Source organism: Plecotus auritus (assembly GCF_963455305.1).
Source record: "Plecotus auritus genome assembly, chromosome: 9".
In the NCBI taxonomy this organism is placed as follows: Eukaryota; Metazoa; Chordata; class Mammalia; order Chiroptera; family Vespertilionidae; genus Plecotus; species Plecotus auritus.
This window is the reverse complement of record NC_137783.1, coordinates 46,310,413-46,329,388: the sequence shown is the minus strand read 5'-3', so window position 1 is coordinate 46,329,388 and position 18,976 is coordinate 46,310,413. Positions and strand designations below refer to the sequence as shown.

At 34.5% G+C, this 18,976-nt stretch overlaps 1 protein-coding gene across 3 annotated transcripts in view; it reads left to right on the top strand.

Moving 5' to 3' along the window:
- Positions 1 to 18,976, top strand: part of MICU1 (mitochondrial calcium uptake 1) — a 205,594-nt gene that overhangs the window by 71,155 nt on the left and 115,463 nt on the right. Inside the window, exons 4-6 of one of the 3 annotated variants that reach the window (XM_080642101.1) lie at positions 4,299 to 4,461; positions 8,158 to 8,201; positions 8,778 to 8,939. In XM_080642101.1, the coding sequence (XP_080498227.1) occupies positions 4,299 to 4,461; positions 8,158 to 8,201; positions 8,778 to 8,939 (369 nt within the window). Of the gene's footprint in view, positions 1 to 4,298; positions 4,462 to 8,157; positions 8,220 to 8,777; positions 8,940 to 18,976 lie in introns of all 3 variants that reach the window. The other 2 variants (XM_080642102.1, XM_080642103.1) reach the window with 2 other exon arrangements.

The following is an 18,976-nucleotide window of genomic DNA, read 5'->3' as shown; positions in this document are numbered from 1 at the left end:
AGAGTGGATGCTGTATTCTAAACCCTTTATTGTTAGTGCTCCTTTTAACATGACCACTTAAAAGGAGGCAGTTCCATATAAACTGATATGGAGTGATCTCCAAGATAACACTGCTAAGTGGAAAAAAAAACAAAATATATACTATATAGCAGGGGTCCTCAAACTTTTTAAACAGGGGGCCAGTTCACTGTCCCTCAGACCGTTGGAGGGCCAGACTATAGTTTAAAAAAAAAAAAAACTATGAACTAATTCCTATGCACACTGTGGGCCCGGGACGAGTCGGTTGCTAAGCAGGACAGGCAGCGGCACCCGGCGGGCTGGATAAATATCCTCGGTGGGCCGCATGTGGCCCACGGGCCATAGTTTGAGGACCCCTGCTATATAGTATGTCTAAATGAAACTCTACCAATACAGGAATGCAAAAAGTGTATTGCTTTCCTTGACCTATTGTTTCAAACTAAAACATTAAAATATTAAGTAGCATAATTTAGTGATATTGTAACAACTAAGGAATCTGATCTTCAGTTTGAAAGTAATTAACTTTCAAGTTCTCTTTCTACCTTTGTATATGATTGACTCAACTATGTTTGGTTCACAAAGCCATCTTTAGCAGTAGCTACAACTTATATCTTAAATGTTACAAACTGATTATTTTTTTGTTGTTACTCAGAAGAACAAACATATAGAGGGCCTAAAGAAAGTAGTTTATTCTGTAGCTAGTATTAGCCAGTAGATAGTTCTAGTATAATATAAAATGCCTTTGATTTAAGACTTTTGGCTAAGTCTTAAGGTCACTAAGGGGTCGAAAAGCTCCTTAGTGTGTTTGCCACATGCCAAATCTTTTTATAAAATCTCTGAAATTAGTATTCAGATTTTTATGAAAATTAGCATTAGGAAGACTCTTGTCATGTATAGTTACAAATTAGCAGTCCTTTCATAGTTGCTGAAAGCACATCTGGCAGTGGAATTAAAACCATTGTTAAACAGCTGCTGTCAGTGACCTCAAAGTGGCCATCTAGCCAGGACTGACAGTTATAGTAATGGCTGTGTTAATATGGCAAATTAAAAACATTAACAGGAAGAAACCAAGATGGTGGCATAGGTAAACACCTAAACTGCTGCCTTGCACAACAGTATCAAAACTACAGCTAAAAGACAAAATGGACACCATCCAGAACCACAGGAAAGCTGGCTGAGTGGAAATTCTACAACTAGAAGAAAAGAGGAAAGCACATTGAGACTCAGGAGCTGCAAAAGGCTGAGGTACGGAGACTCGCACGTGGAGAGGACGGGCGGCTGTGTGCATGGGCGTCTGAGTGTGCGGCTGGCTTTCTAAAGCGGGAGGGAGTTGGAAGCGCCTGACTGCACTGAACTCCAGTCCCGGGCGAGACGCTGGGAAACCAGACTCATTGGGGGAATCTGGACTGTCAGGAAAAGAGAAAGCACACTGAGACTCGGGAGCTGTGGCAGGCAGAGGTCCGGAGGCGCGTGCCTGCAGAGAGGACTGGCTGCTGAATGCACGGGCGGCTGAGTGCACGGCTGGCCTTCTAAAGCGGGAGGGAGACAGAAACTCCCGACTGCACTGAACTCCAGTTCCGGGCAAGTTTCTGGGAACCCTGACTCATTCGGGGAGAAACTGGACTGTCTGGCAGCGGGCGAAACTCGAGGGCGGCTTTCTCTCAGAGGTGCTTGCAGCGATTACCGAGGGACACTGAGACCCACGGGCCTCATAAGGCAGGGCTGACGGGAAACCAAGGCTGTCTGCTCCGCCCTGAAACTCCGCCCCATCCAAGTAGAGCACAGAGGCTTTTGCAGTTTTGCAAGTCTTGTCTCATAAGAGTGTCTCCAGCACCAAACTTCTCCCAGCGTAGACACAGCTGATCCTCACAGCCAATTGGCCTGGAGGTCAATTCCTCCCAGTGATACCAACATCAATCAAGACTTAACTACAAAAAGGTTGAGCACACAGTCCACAAAGGGGCGCGACAAGAGTGTCCACCTCCGGTAACTGGGGAGGCTGAGCCACTGTGCCCTATAGGACACCTACCACAAAAAACTACTCTACCAACTCAGGGAAGCAGCGAAAATGCGGAGACAAAGAAACAGATCACAAATGAAAGAAATGGAGGAAAGCAGACGACTGGATATAGAGTTCAAAACCACAGTTATAAGATTTTTCAAGAATTTTCTAGAAAAGGCCGATAAATTTAGTGAGACCCTTGAAGATATGAAAAAGGACCAACTAGAAATTAAACATACACTGACTGAAATAAAAAATATTATACAGAGACCTAATAGCAGACTAGAGGACCGCAAGAATCAAGTCAAAGATTTAAAATACAAAGAAGCAAAAGAAGCAAAAAACACTCAGCCGGAAAAGCAAAAAGAAAAAAGAATCCAAAAATATGAAGATAGTGTAAGGAGCCTCTGGGACAACCTCAAGCCTACCAACATCCAAATTATGGGGGTGCCAGAAGAAGAGAAAGAGCAAGATACTGAAAACCTATTTGAAGAAATAATGACAGAAAACTTCCCCCACCTGGTGAAAGAAATAGACTTACAACTCCAGGAAGCATAGAGAACCCCAAACAAAAGGAATCCAAAGAGGACCACACCAAGACACATCATAATTAAAATGCCAAGGGCAAAAGACAAAGAGAGAATATTAAAAGCAACAAGAGAAAAAACAGTTACCTACAAGGGAGTACCCATACGATTGTCAGCTGATTTCTCAACAGAAACTATGCAGGCCAGACGGGAGTGGCAAGAAATATTCAAAGTGATGGATAGCAAGAACCTACAACCAAGATTACTCGACCCAGCAAAGCTATCATTCAGAATTGAAGGGCAGATAAAGAGCTTCACAGATAAGAAAAAGCTAAAGGAGTTCATCACCGCCAAACCAGTATTATATGAAATGCTGAAAGATATTCTTCAAGAAGAGGAAGAAGAAGAAAAAGGTAAAGATAAAAATTATGAACAACAAATACATGTCTATCAACAAGTGAATATAAAAATCCAGTGAATAAAAAATCTGATGAACAGAATAAACTGGTGAATATAATAGAATCAGGGGCATAGAAATGGAGTGGACTGACAATTCTCAGGGGGAAAGGGGTGTGGGGGTGCAGGAAGAGACTGCACAAAAAGCGTACACCTATGGATGAGGACAGTGGGGGGGAGGTAAGGGCACAGGGTGGAATGGGAACCGGGTGGAGGGGAGCTATGGGGGAAAAAAGAGGAACAACTGTAATAATCTGAACAATAAAGATTCATTAAATTAATAAATAAATAAATAAATAAAAACATTAACAGTGTTTTTCTTAATATTATATATTGCTTTTTAGACATTGAACTGATGGGATTTTAGATCGTATCGCCTTGACACATTTTCTAACCAATTATTTATAAGATACTATTTATTGTTGACTATCTCAACATATAAAATTAAGGTCTGAGAGAAATCTCTTCACCAAAATACTATGTATTTGGTATTTTGATGGAAAAGATTTCTCTCATACCAGAATTTGTAAAAGAATGCTATGCAGAAGATTTTGTATGTCCCATGCACAGAATGGGGGTTGGGATCCCAGATAAGGAAATGAGTTTCATATTAACATTCTGATCTTTTGTGATTTTGTTCCTATTCAAATATTTGCTTGTGCTCTTCCCAAGTCTGCTCTTTTCTAAATATGCTATAAATAGAGGATCGCTGGCAGTTTGCTTAATTTTATAGAAAAAGTAGAAGTCTTATTGTTTGAAACTTGTTAATAATTGAGTTTCCATGGTATGTAACTTTACTGTTTTTTGATGCTATCATTTTATGTACTTTGTATTTGGAAGACTATTAGCTGTTCAAACCTATGAAGTCCCAAGTCTGTTTTGTTTTAGGATTCAGAAAATTTCATAGAAGTAAAAATGGGAAATCTATTCCTTTTTAAAGACTTGTAATTAAGAACCTGTAGGCTATCATATATATGGCATTATACCCTGTTACTGAGATGTTTTGAATTCTTGTATGACATTTTTCAATTTTGCTAGCTTTCAATGATTTAAAAAATAAGAAAATTCTTCAAAAATTTCTAAACAGACATTACACAAGTATTGCCTCAAATGAAGTATGAAAGGTATATTGGAAGAAAGTGGTTCAAAGTTTTTGAAATTCAAGTTTATTTCTAACATTTTAAAAATCTAGTAATAGAAAAAAGTGATATAATTTAAAGTTCCCTAAAAATAAGATACAAAATGTATGAAAATGAAAACTGCTTAATAATAACACCCTGGATTTCTAATTTTAGGTAATGGAATATGAGAATAGGATTAGAGCATATTCTACACCCGACAAAATCTTCCGATATTTTGCTACCTTGAAAGTAATCAGTGAGCATGGTGAATCTGAAGTGTTTATGACTCCACAAGATTTTGTGCGATCCATAACACCCAATGAAAAACAACCAGAACGTAAGTTGTTAATGTGAAAAATGAGATTATGATATTTCTTTTTGTTATATGCTACTTTGTTTCTTCCTGTGTATTGCCTAAACTTTATAGGTCCATGCAGTAATTATATATATGTAGCTACTATATGTCAGGCATCATGCTAGGCTTTGGGAGTACAGAAGAGGAGCCTACAGTCTAATGTGGCAATCATCAGCCAGGTTAAAGGATTGAGGAAAGTGTACTCCTCTGGCTGAGGTTCATTGCCTATAATGAGAATGTTTCTAAAGGCAATGCATTACAATGTGTCTGCTATCAAGTTGCTCCTTAGTGAGGGAGATAGAGACAATAATGAGAAATTTCAAGAATGTAGTGATTTGTTAAAGAATGATGGTGCTGTGGCAATATAAACAAGGAGCACTTAGTTAAATCTGAAAGGTGGGAGAATGATTTCTAGAGAATGCATCTGAGTTTGGATAAAAGCCTATCTAGGCATTGTACTTACTTCACAGAGACATTAAATCAACTATCTTAAATATGCTCAAGAGTAGTGGAAAGGATGTCTCATATAGTGGAAACAGCCTGAACAAACAAGGTTCGTTGAAAGAAAATAAATGGCTTAACATTTTAAGTTAAATGTAACAATTTACAGATATATTTGGGAAACATGGTGGCGAAAATGACAGAGTTGAGAGCTCTAAGAATTCCACTGATGAACCATTAAGCTGCCAAAAATGGACAGAAGTAACGATAGTGGACCTCTGGAATCTAATAAAAAACTTACAGCAACCAGGGAGTGCTTAATGAAGAAAGAGGCTGCTAAATTTTGGTAAAAAAGTATTGTGGCCTTTTGCTCCCTGAGGGACCAGTGCAAAGGCTTGCCCTTTCTTTCACTCACCTCAAGCTGGAGTGGTTTCCCACTTGTCATCCACTGAAAAAATGTAATACATATACTACATGCAGCTCCCAGGCTAAGAGAGGGCAGATGGGACAAGCAGCAGACAGACTGAAAAGCCTAGAAAAGAGGACATTGAGGAGGAAGACATTTCAGGGGAGAAGAGCTCTGAAGGGCTACTGCATAGGAGAATCCAGAGTGCAACATGCGTTCTCAGTGCCAGACACGTGCTTGGAAAGACTTGAGTGCGCTTGTTCCTCTTGTTGATTTTTGGGCTCCCTGTAAGGAGGTGAAAGTTCAGGTAGAGTTGTTAAATTTCTAGCTAAATATCAAAGGAGAGCCCCAGCTCAGAGCCAGTCTGCATATAGTGGAAGAGTTAGGGGGCTTTTTGTTTTGTTTTTTCTTTTGCCTCCAACATTTAAGGAATTCTCTATCAGGTCACTTGCTTAGATAGAAAAGAAACTTCAATGGTGACACATGATAAGGAATACAGTCTTTGCAAAAATAATTTGCAAAGTGATGGTGTGAGTTACAACACCAAACTCTGGGATGCAGAAAGAATTTTATTTCTTGAATTGCCACATTATAATATTAAAAATATCCAATTTTAAATTTTAAAAAATTACATGACAGTCCAGTGATCAGGAATATATGACCCATTATCAGAAAAAAAAATTTTTTTTAAAGGAAACATCCCATGAGAAAGCCTAGCTAGGCATTGCACTTACTTTACAAAGACTTTAAATCAATTATCTTAAATGTGCTCAAAGAGAAAACCATAGACAAAGAACTGTAGGAAACAAGGAGATTGTGTATTGATAAAAGGAAACTATCCATAAAGAAATAGAAAATTTTAAAAGGAACTAAATAGAAATTCTTCAGCTAAAAAGTACAATAGTTGCAATTTAAAAAATCTCTAGAGTTCAACATCAAATATGAGCAGGCAGATAAAAAAAAATCAGTTAACTTGAAGATACATCAATTGATATTATTGTGTCTGAGGAACAGAAAACAAAAAGTATGAATAAAAATGAACAGAGCCTTGTGGAACACCATCAAGTGTAATAACATATGCACACCTTCAAGTGTAACAACATATGCATAATGTTGTTAAGACATTTCCAGATGATCTAAAGCTGAGGAAGTTTGTTAATAATAGACCTTCCCTTCAGGAAATACCAAATGGAGTCCTTTAGTCTGAAATGAAAGGATACTAGACAGTAACTCAAAGCCATACAGAGAAATTAAAGGTGTGGTTCCGGTTAAGATAGCAGATTAGGTAAACACTGTGCTCACCTCATCCCACGACCACATCAAAATTACAGCTAAAATATAGAACAAGCATCTCTGAGAACCACCTGAAGACTAGCTGAACAGAATTCCTATAATAGGATATACAGAAGCAGCCATTTCGAAACTGGTAGGAGGGACGGCGACGCAGACCAGGGTGGTGCCACACCCATTTGTGGCCGTTAAAAATTGGGAGACATATCTTGGCTGCAGAGTTCCCCCCTGAGGAGTGAGGGGTCCCAGCCCCACACCATGAAAAAATAAAATGAAGCATGTTTGTTGTGACTGTGATATCTTTTTGAACGTCTGTGAGGTTTCAGATTAGATTTGTTTTTAAATGTTTCCTGACTTATCCTTTCTTTTGCAGTCAGTGGTTCATTTTGTTATGGTGGGTGTCTAGAAAGTGAAGCACATCTATAATAATAAAAGTGTAATATGCTAATTAGATCAGACGTCCTTCCAGACGAAGCCACAGGGGCCAAGGCAGAGGTGGCCACCGTGGCAGGTGGGTGGGGGCAGAGGCAGCCGCCGCGGCAGCAGGGCTGAGCCCCTTGCATGAATTTCGTGCATTGGGCCTCTAGTTTTAGATAAAGAGAATGTATAACCAAATGTGTGGAAGCAGAAGTACAAAAAGTTTCCTCTGGGAGGGATGATAATCAAATCATTGTTGTACTCTGGGCATAGGGAGATAAGGCCTTAGCTAGAATGAAAGCTGTAAGAACTGAAAGAAAAGAACTAAGTAATTATGCAAGAAAAAGTAAGCATAATTGGGAACCAACTTCTCCCCTCTAAAAACTTCCACAGCACCCTCTTATTGGGCTAATTGTATGCTCCCTTGTAATGTTAATTATTATATGCATATGTCTTTCTAAATTTTTTATTCATTTGTTAATAGACATTTATTGATCAAGCACTATTCCTGAGATAAAGAAGTAGGCAAAAACAAAAAAATACCTGCCCTCAAGAGCACTTAATATATTTACTTATATCTTTCACAGTGCTTAGAACTCAACGCTAGGTATTCCCATGGTAAATATTTATTATTTAACCCAGTTTTAAAAGGTAATATTAAGATGGTCTATTTGTATCTGTTTATAGGTGTTACAAAAATTCCTTTTGATATTAAACTTATCTTTCTTTAACTTGATCCAAAAAAAGTATTATGTATTCAGATTAATCTAATGTCCCTCACTTTATTTAGAGGTAATTAATACTTTGATGTAGTGAAAAGAGCATCACCCTGGGAAGAGTCCTGGATTCTAGTTTGGCTCTGCTGTTGAATAGGTTTGCACATGAACCTTTACCCTCTTTATCCTCTCAGAGCCTCACTTCTCATATGTAAAGTAAAACGTTGGTATCTTATAGCAGTTACACTTTGAGTCTGAAAGTGGGACAAAATTTTCATTCTTGTTACCTTGGAATAATATTGTAGCTAAACTATCTAGTATATTTAATTGAATGATTGGAAACAAAACTGAGAGCTGTCATTTCATGTTTCATTTGAGTTGAATGAATTGTTTTTTTCTCTTTTATAGACTTGGGCCTGGATCAATATATAATAAAACGCTTTGATGGAAAGGTGAGCAAACTATGGCATGTGTATATCCTGTTTACTAAGAATCTTTTAAAGTTCCTCCAGTATTATTTGTGAGGGATTTCTGAATACATGTTTATCTTATCAAAAAAGAGTGTTGCTTAGGTTGGGGGGCCTGTAAGTGCCTTCAGATGCTTCTACAGGAAGAGCCAAGCAGAAGTTTCTTCTATCTTTATCCACACAAGGTAACACTCATGGACTGCCTGCTGTTTATATTAAGGCCTAATTCAGTGTATGTTGACATTTGAGCTTTAATTCAAAAGCCACAAAAGTTAACAAGCCCCCAATATTGCATTTGTTTTAGAAACACCTATCTGATTTGACCTTCCTCAAACTATGATAGTATATAGCAGTAATATTAAGAAAATTAGGGAAGTCCTTCCTTGTGCCTTTATAATAGTTATGAAGACCCCAAATTTACATATGTTTGCATTATACTTTCAATTCTTTATTTTATGCCTGGAATAAATCATTTATAATAAATCATTCTTTAGTATAGAAAATGAAACTTTTAATTTTATTATCTCAAAGCAGTTAGTTAAACATGTTTTTCCCTTTCAGGCTGAATTCTCCAAAAAGAGAAAGAACGTATTACACAGGGTCAGAAAGAAAAGTAAAAGGTCAATTTTAAAGAGGAGGAAGAAAGAAGAAAGAGCCAGGAGTGGTTCTACAAAGCCTAAAGTGAAGGAAATCAGGAGGAAAATCATGCAGTGGCTGGAAAAGGCAGGATCACAAAAAAGGGTCTAGATGGGTAGAGGTCAGGGTTAGTAGCAACTGATCTTGCAGGAAGGTGTCCATCCTGCTTCATTATGTAAACTCCACATACTGGTACGGTGAAGATGTAAGTGCTAAGGTCTTTTGTGCAAGTGGAAATAATGAGTGGCTGACTTAAGAATTGAGAGATCTCAGCCAAGGCTTCCAGCCTAAAAATTACCTTTCCTATTCAGGTGGCACAGTGCCTCTGTATCTTCTTTTTAAGGTCACATAATCTAAGAGAAACAGTGATTTTAAAAAAAGAAAAGGCATTGAACATTTTGTTAGGAGACCTAGGTTCAGAGTCTAGCTCTGCTTTGTGACAACCACATCTTCCCTCTGATCCTTGGTGGCTGCTTTATGTATGACAAAGTACCATATCCATGTTAGCGATTATTTGCAGACACTGATGTCATGGTCTGATTTCAGAGTCTCTGGCAAGTTGGGCCCCTGGCTTTTCTGTTTTTGTGTAACTGAGAGTCCAACATATGCATGGCACATAGGAGGTGACCAGTAAATGTTTGATGACTTGGGAGAAATCAACTGGTCAATGCATATTTCTTGGAGGTATGACTCACTAAGTCAGTGATATCTTAAAGCAAAATCAATTTAACAAATCACTGTTTTGGTCACTGAAAGAATCCAGAGTAGCATGAGAATTCAATTCTCTATTGTATATACGTAAACCTGAAAACATGCAAAGAGTTGAATATGTGCAACTTGAACAGTAAAATTTATGAATTATCTTTTATTTCAGATGAAGCTAAGAAAGTAGCTTTGGTACTGTTTTCAAGCCTTAATTATAATGAAGAGTGCAAAATTTATTGTTTAATCACTTTAGAGGTTTCTCCAGGGATTTTTGCCATGCATAAAAGCCTTTGCTTAATAACTATAAGGATCAACACTTATTTAACTATCAGTCTTCTTATTTATTTTCCTTTGCATCTTCATGACTCTTTTGTTGTCTCAATCAGGAAATCTTAATTCTTAAGTAGCAGTTTCTAGAGTATATAAATCCTAAAACAATTATTGAATTTTTGAAAAAAAAAAAACAACACACAATAGATTTGTGTGGTAATTATAGTAAATTTCATACATGATGGCCAGAAATTTAGTAGAAATCTAATATCCTAGAGGAGTTTCCTTTTAAACTTGCTTTGATTTTTAAATGGATCACTTTCTCTCTTTTTTTATATTTTAACTTGGAAGATAAACTAGTTATGAACTGCTTAGAGAAAGAATATTAACTCTCATTCTCTTATTCCCCTTTGTTTTAATTTTTGACCAGTGAGAAGCACTAGCTTATTTAATTGCCTTCTAATTGAATTGTACTTTAGCCTTTTTGTCATTGAAAGCAGGCAAATGTAGAAATAGTATTATTTTCCTGGGGTCTTTTCTCATTTATACTTGAATTTCGTACAATCTCCAAAAGCAAAGTAGAAAAGAATGGTCCAACTGATATTGACAAATAATTGGATAGTTATTTCTTTCTTTAGTACCTATCCTCTTTTTTCCTATTCTGTTTGACTAGAAGTAAATAGAATTCCCTTAAGATGTAAATAAAACATTCTGGTTTCAACTGATAGCCATTGAAAGTGAATTTGATAAAGCAGCTTTTGAATTTTGGGGAGGATTATTTTCCAGAGCCCATCGCTACCTTATGTTAATGTCCCCTTACTCTAAGGATACTGGCAATTTCGTTTGTACAAAAGTCATGAAATACATTATTATTGGCACTTGCATCATTTATGCATTTCAAAACTATCTACTAACACAGGCTATGTATAAAGAAGCTATAGTCAATGGCCTTTAGTTTTAAGAATATATTTTGTAGATAAGTGATATTTTTTAAATGTTCAGACTAGATTTAAAAGGTTAAAAATCTCAAACCTGGAAAGAGTTTATATTTTATTAATGGATATTTTAAAATCATTATAAATAGCATATCAACACCATTATGCAGATGGTATACTGTAAAATATGGTCTGGCTTTTGTTTTGTTTAGATTTAAAAAAACAAAAAACCCTTCTCCCCCAGCAATGCACAATGTTCATACATTTTACTTTTGTTAACACAGTTATTTCATGAATTTTGAATTATTTCTTTAATGAAAACTATTTTTTCTGTGTTTAATTTTTATCATCTAATAATTGGCCTGTGAAATAAAGTATAATTTCTAAATGGAGCCTTTATATTATGTAATTGTCAAATATTTCTCTCATTTAATCATTTAGTAGCTGTCTTTTATTCGTGTGGTTTATACCCTCCCTTTTCCAGGTTCTCTTACCTCTCCTTTTTTTTTTTTTCCTCAGCATACCAAATATGGAAATTATGTTTTGTATTTTCTATTTCTATTGCATATAAAAGACAACTCTCCATATCAGATACCACCATGGTTTTTTGTTGTTGTTTTTTTCAAGTTACAGTAGGAAACTTCACCATCTAGGCAAAATTGTTTCTTAGCTAAGAATACCAATATTCCAAGGTTTTAATGTAATTCTCTTCTCTCATCTAAAAACATTAAAGTTCACCCTCTTTTATTCAGGTAACAAGTAATTGCTCATTGAAACTAATTGCCCATTATCGTTCCACCTTGTATTTCTTTTTCAGAAAGTATATTTTTTATTCTTTCCTCCTTATCAAGTTCCCTTTTTACCCCAGCTCTCCTGAACATTCCAGAAATGATGCCTCCAGATTGAGATTATTTAATATTTGTAATTACAGCCTCCTTAGAATCTCTCTAATTTGGAAGAATTAACGAGTGTTTTTATTTCTATCTTCTTTGTGATATATACTAGATTATTTGTTCACATGGAACAGGAAAACTCTTTATATCAAATTAAAATAAAAATTGTCCACATTTAGGTAAAAGAAATAAAAGTATGGTTAAAGGCTACAAAGGGAAATACTGATTATAGTGTTTATAACAGAAAAGATAATCAGCAGAAAAAAAGATGGGAGCCATAGTTAAAAATCAAAGTTTTAATATAACTGAATGCTTTTAATTGCTTACTAGGTAAAAGTTATTTTTGAAATGTTAATAAATGAACTTTAAAATGCTGTTCCCTTTAGGGGTAAGTCTTAATTCCCGGAAGGGAGTGTGGGCACACATTTTCCTCTTAGTTCTTTATTCAAGTTGTGATTATTTGCTTCATATAACAGATAAAATATGAGTCTGGAATAAGGTCAAGTATAGTATTACTCCTTGATGCATATAGTAAGTTATATAAGGGATTTCCTGTCTTCTAAGAGTGAAAATTAGTGCAGATCAAGAAAATGTGGTAAATTAGGAGAAAGTAGACTGAAATTCTCATGAGACAAAATTTGATAAATCTTTACATTTATTTGAACTGCTGCTCAACTTTATATAGCAGGTTATGATGTTCTTATGAATTCTGAAGTGTTAATTAGCTCTCTCTCCTCTCTCTCTTTCTCTTTCTCTCTCCTTTAGCTTACAGAGACTTTAAATCAGTCAACTCTAAATTCTAGATGAATATTGCTCATTCTGAATATCTAGGCAGAATTTTATTGTTTTTGCTCCCATGTTTTTTTGATCCATGTTTTCATTTGCCCATCAATCCCATTCTACTTATGTTCTCTTTCTTTTATAATAGGGACATTCTTGCTTTAAAAAAAACTGTAACAGATTTCAAGAGAGTGGATAAAGTACTTCAATTCCTTGAAGACTGAAGTTCTCCACAATTATTTCATAGTCACGTATTATTTTAGGGGTAATGATTTAGCCTTTTTAAAAAACACCATTAACCTCTTCACTGATTGCTGTCAGTGTTTTATTTTTCCAGCTTAAAGTAATCTCTAAATGACAAATGATTGACTCTATTTGTCTCTTGAGGTGATTATTACCAATAGTAATATGAAAAAGAAGAGTTAGGGCTTTTTGAGTGCTTAGTATGCCACGCACTGTTCTAAGTGCTTACATGTAATAACTCGTTTAATCTACACAACTATTCTTTTAGGTAGCTTACTATTTTTATTATCATTTTACAAATGAAAAATTAAAGTACAGAAAAGTTTTAAAAAAAGTAACTTAACCTTTTTTTTAAAGAAATAAGATCATACAGCTAGTAAGTGGTAGAACCAGAATTCCAAACTAGTAGTCTGGCTCCAAAATTCACCATCTTAAGCACTGTGCTATGCCATCTTTCATACATCTAAGCTACTTGTTTATATAGAAATTTCTCTTGTCAGATAATCACTTTACTACCTTAATGCTGTTTGGGCAAAAAATAAAACTTATTCTTTTACCTTCTTTTTGCTAAGACTGCTAAAATTAATTTTTCTGCTGTGATAAAATACAGTTGGAAACCCATAATTACTCTGAAAAATCACATAGTGTTTCATTTTAATGAAAGAAAATAAGAAGTATATAATTTTTAATAACTAAATGTAGAAATCAGAATTTCAACTTTACTGTTATTCTGTTATTTGCTCCATTATTTTCTTACATGCCACAAACACCAATTGGCATTTTGAGAAATGCTTTTCGTTCTTTTATTATTTTTTTTTTTATTATTACTAAAGCCATCTCTCTTAAGTAACATTGTCATCTGTATTTGAAAAATTGGGTCTTGGCTCATAGTAATCAAGATGGTAGAGAGAATAATGTTTTAGCTATAAGCTAAACTATTTGCTCTTTCAAATATTGATTAGTTGTGTGTCAGATGTAGCACCATTTGAATGGTGCTACTCATTAGAGTCGGTGTTTAGACAAGCAGAAGTTTAGAAAGTAATTACATTAACAGTGAATGCAGAAACTGACTCAGCATTTTAAGAAATCCTTTGATACCTGCTGCAATTTTCTCTTTTATTTTTTAGTCTCAGATTTTTTCCTCTTCCTCTTTACCATCCAAGGTCTTTAAATTATTTTAAAATAGTTTCTCATTTTTCTCTCTTCTTACAAATTAGCAATTTTAGTTCTTTTGTACACACCTCAGCCCTAAGAAAATCTGGCTTTAGTGTCTGAAATATTTTCCAAGGGATTTCTATTTTGAGAATCTCAGTATTTACTAAATGTAAATGATTGAGAGATGTTACAGTATGCTGAATTGAGGATGAAAAATACATTATGGAATGCTAAATAGCACAGGGTGAAAACAGTGTGACTTTGGATATAGACCATCCTGTGTTCAAATATGGACTCTGCCATATAATTGATGGGTTACCTTCAGCAAGAGACCATTTACTTACTCACCCTCTCTCAGTGCCAGTTACCTTCTCACTGAAATCAGGACAATGGGTAAAGTACCTGGCTCTACAAATTATAGCTACTTTGCATGACTTTGAGCATTTTATTCAATCTATGAATGGAGTTGGCTATCATATATATATATATATATATATATATATATATATATATATATATATATAATCTTCTTTCTTGGTTTGTATGAAATGCTACAGGAATAGCATACCCTGTGCGTAATTACTCTCTCTGTGGTTCTTTCCTTCCCAGTTAGATCGGGTATAAAAAATCTACTTGTGCTATCTCTGTAATGACCAATTGGCTGGGATTAAGTAGTTAGTCCATGAACTGAAGAGAGACCTCTGTTTGATTTCTCATATCTGAACTGTCCTGTGTTTACAGTGATTCATCTCACCCCTGTCATACCAAACCTAGCCTTAAGCTTGTAAATTGCTAAAAGCCAATATTTTTTTAGTCAAGAATTTTTTTCATGCTACTAAGCTTGGTTTAAGAAGTATGATAAGTTCAGGTCAAATTTTATTTCACAGCCAGTGAAGTTTAAGTATTGAAAAAAAATCTTTAAAATTATTTGATATTTGAAGATATTTTAGAGTGGTACTCAGCTAAATTAGCGAACCTAAACTGCTTCATCAAATCTTCAAGATGGGATGTGAATAGTACTTTATTTAATGCAACATAATTTGTAGGAGATCTGTACTGATCCTTAGGGTAATTACTAATTCTCTGAACTTATTTGAGTTTGGTTGCCTATATGTTAATATGGATGGTAAAGCAACGAATTTGCCATGAAGTTCAAAAATATTATATCCATAAGGTGATAGTGAGACATCCAAATGGAAAACCTTAAAGAAATGGTTTGACTATCCATGAAAAAAAGAAGTGTTTGCTTTCCCTTTTCTTTAAGATACAGGTAATTATTTGTGTGTTTCCTTTTTATAGTAATATGAAGTTTTTCTACAATTGTATGTTTAACTTTTAGGAGGTTAGATTATGTTATTGCGGTTTTTGCTTTTTGTTTTATTGTACCTAGCAAATTGGTCCTCATTTTCTATTTCCAGGTGTTCAGTGATTTTATTGCAGATCTTAATTGGTCCTTTATATGTTATATTTTGTGACATTTATATATATATATATATATTCAAAATGGGAGTTTGCTTATATAATCAAGCAATGTCAATTTTTTTTTTCTTTTTCTCATCTTCTGATCAGGATTTCTGGCAGGTACTGACAGCATGTGCTTTAACTTAGTTAATGTTCCAAACCCATAGTAATGCTTCAGGGACAAAGGTTCAGTTTGGCGCATGCTCATGTCCTTTCCCTACTCCCTTCAGAGAATGATTTCATTGCTCTCACTTTAAATTTATGTACTTTTTCTTTAATATGACAGTTCAAACACTGCGTAAGTCCTTGAGACTATAGTACCTACTATAATTTAAAAGGAAGTGGTTTTCTCATTTATATTTATAAGATTATTTACCTTTATTGTAATAAACTTTATAAGGTTCATTCCACAGTGTGTACTTACAACTATAACATCACTCAAAATAATCACAACTTCATAAAACCATTAAAAAAAAAAAAAAACCAAGACAGGAAAATTTGGCTAGTCCATTTTAAAAGGAAGTTTTAACATTATGTGTCACACAAAAGGTCAACAAACTATTTTAATCATTATATTATATGAGGGTTATTCAGTATATTGGATCATTTAAATAATCTTAGTTGGGATGCCATGTTCCTAATTGAACTGTAATAGTAACTTCAAGTGAAAAATTAAGTTTTTTTCTTTTAAAATTTCTTACATAATAAATATAGATAAGCTGTTGCTTAGTTGCACTTTGCTCAAAATGGCTTCAGGGGAAACAGAACATTTAGAAAGACTTTATTATTTTGTTTTTTTAAGCTAATCAACAACTTTAACTTTGTAAAAGCTAGAAAATATATGGAGAAAACCATGAAAAAAGAATAGATAGATTGTAGGCTGATAAAAGAGAATTTCAAGGACATGTGTAAGAAGTACTTTTTAAATTGATCTTTGAGGGTTTAGACTCTTTAATTATAGCTTATAAATTATTAAAATTTATTCATTTTTAAAAAACATAACTCTTGCATTTCTTAATAAAAATATAAACTAAACCAAATTAGAATATCTTTTGGTTTAAAACAATGATATAATTAATGAAGATCATAGGGTGCTCTTTATTTTTATAGAACATTTTTATGTGCTTTCTTGTTTTTAAAATGGGATATATTTTTAGTAGTCCCATTACCAAACACCAAACCAGTCATCCTATCATTAATGCATAGATTGTCTTATCTTTTTGCCTTTAACTGCATTGTGAAACAAATCAACAAATACTTACATAATTATGTCCAAAAAATGTATTAGTAACCCCAGAGATTCTATTTTAGAATAGCTATAGCACAACCATAGTGCTATGGAGCATAAATCAGATGGAATGCTAACACCTGTGATTGAGGAAATCAACTTCCTGTTCTCTAATTCAGCACAACAGTTTGTAGGAGCAGCTAAAAACTTGACAATTGTATGGTTTAAGGCTTTAAGATTTAAAATGACTTGATTCAGATAGGTGTCCTTCCTAGAAAGTTAGAAGAGGGAATAGATACGTGCTTGGAAGTCTGGAATCTATAGCATTACTAAGTAGTCAGCGACCATAGATGACAAAAGAGCACCAGTCTTCTTTAAACTTTGACTATTGAAAGTAATATTCTTTGTTGATCAAGGATTCAAAATCAAGTGTTACTGTATTCTTAAGGATATCTTATTAGTAAGCTTTATGTATTAAAAATAATGAACTTTTTTCTTAGAATTAGTAGTGGGGGAATTGTTTATCTCTGTTGGGTTCTATACATATCACTCATTTTGGTGACATTGGTATAAATCCTTAAAGCTTCCAAAGATAATGAGCAGCCACTTCATAGCAGAGGGCTTTCTTGCTTGCTTCCTTACAGGGATTTGTCCTTTGCATGCTGTTTCGATTGCCTGTGGGAAGGCTGGATTCATTTTGTTTTCCTGTTAGCATAGAGTGCCTCTTCAGATGCAGCTTATGAATAGTATCAAATACTTACTGTATTGCTGCAAGGAGTATGCATAATGTCTCTTTCCAGTCTCTGAGTTCTACCACTAACTTAAGTCTGTTGTTTAACCCATGTGTTTGATTATTCAGGTTGAAAAAAAGAAACAATATAACCATTAAGGGCTCCCACGAAGGGTATAATTTACTTGGTTGCCCCAAATATTCAGACTTCTTTTATGATGTCTTTTATTACATTTTAATTTTATATTCTATTGTGTTTGAATTTGGGGTCAGCTTAACCCATTTGACTTATCATTATTGATTTGAAAACATGAACATGACTAACCATTGCATTTCTAACACCTTCATTTTTTGTTATTTGTCATGAAACAAGATTTGAAATTCACTTTGACATGAGAGGACTTGGTTCCAAGCTAACTTCCTTTTTCTTATTTTAACAGAAATACTGTAGCATGTTTTAAAGTTACACAAATAAAGTTCTATGAAAGCTACTCAAAGCAATTTATCCTATTCTGGTAAAAATGGGTTCTCAGCCTAAATATCTACTGATGTACTTTGGTTGCAGAGAATGTGTGAGGAGAGTTCTTGCTTTGCATATTTGTCTTTGCCATGATGCATTTTTAAAAGTTTTAAATTTAAATCAAAAGCTTCTCCAATTACAGGTTAATCTAAGATTTGTTAATGAAGAAGAGTATAAAGAGCCATTACATTCTTAAACTGATACTCATTGTGAAAATGATTAGAATATACATTTGAACAAGTCAAGGCGTAAAAATATAATGTTTACCTACATCATTAACTAAACTTTGTTTTTAAGATAACTGAGCTGATACAAGTTAAGCCCCAAAGTTAATATTTTACAATAGTGAACTGTGTTTTGCTCCAAATATATTCAGTGCCCATTAACAATTTCAGAAATTGCAAACAATGTAGAAACCTGGTACATTTCTGTGTATTTGATACACTATAACATGTAATGTTTCATGGCATAGGTTCAGGAGTCAGACCATGATCTGTCCTGCCACTTCATAGCATTTGTCACCTTGAGCTACTTATTTAACTTCTCTAAGCCTCACTTTTCTAATCTGTAAAGTGCTGATGGTGTCTCCTACCTCAGAATTGCAGTGAGGACTAAAAGAGCTCATGCAAGTGCTTAGCACAGTGCCTGACAAAGAAATGCAAACTATAATTTTTTAATTCTTGATATATCTTAAAGGTCAGTGGTGTTTAAGGGATATCTATAAATGTTTGATTTCAAAATGATTTAGGAATCTTCAAATAAAGGGTTTCCTGAGGGACAATAGTTACTAGAACAGTGTAAATCAAGGGTGTGAATGGTGATCCTCAGAGTGAAACTTTTTATTTTTATTCTTATGATGCATTTTTATAATATTTTTTCCAAATGGGAGAAGATGAAATACTATATTAACATATTTTTCAAAACTGGTCTGAGGTTATTTTTTCATGAAGTGATAGGGAAGCCTTTTGTAAACCATGTTACCAACAACATGACTGCTGCTGAGTTCAGGACAGTTCTTTTCAGCACTGATTGATTTGAGTGACCAAAGTTCAAAATTAATTTTTAGATCAGGTAACAGATGATCAATAATGGTAAAACATCAATTCTTTCACCCAGAGAAAGAATGTGCACACTTTGAAGCAAGTGTGCAGGCTTAATGTGGTAGAATTGGTGATTTTCTCCTTCTAGGGCTTTAATAATAAAT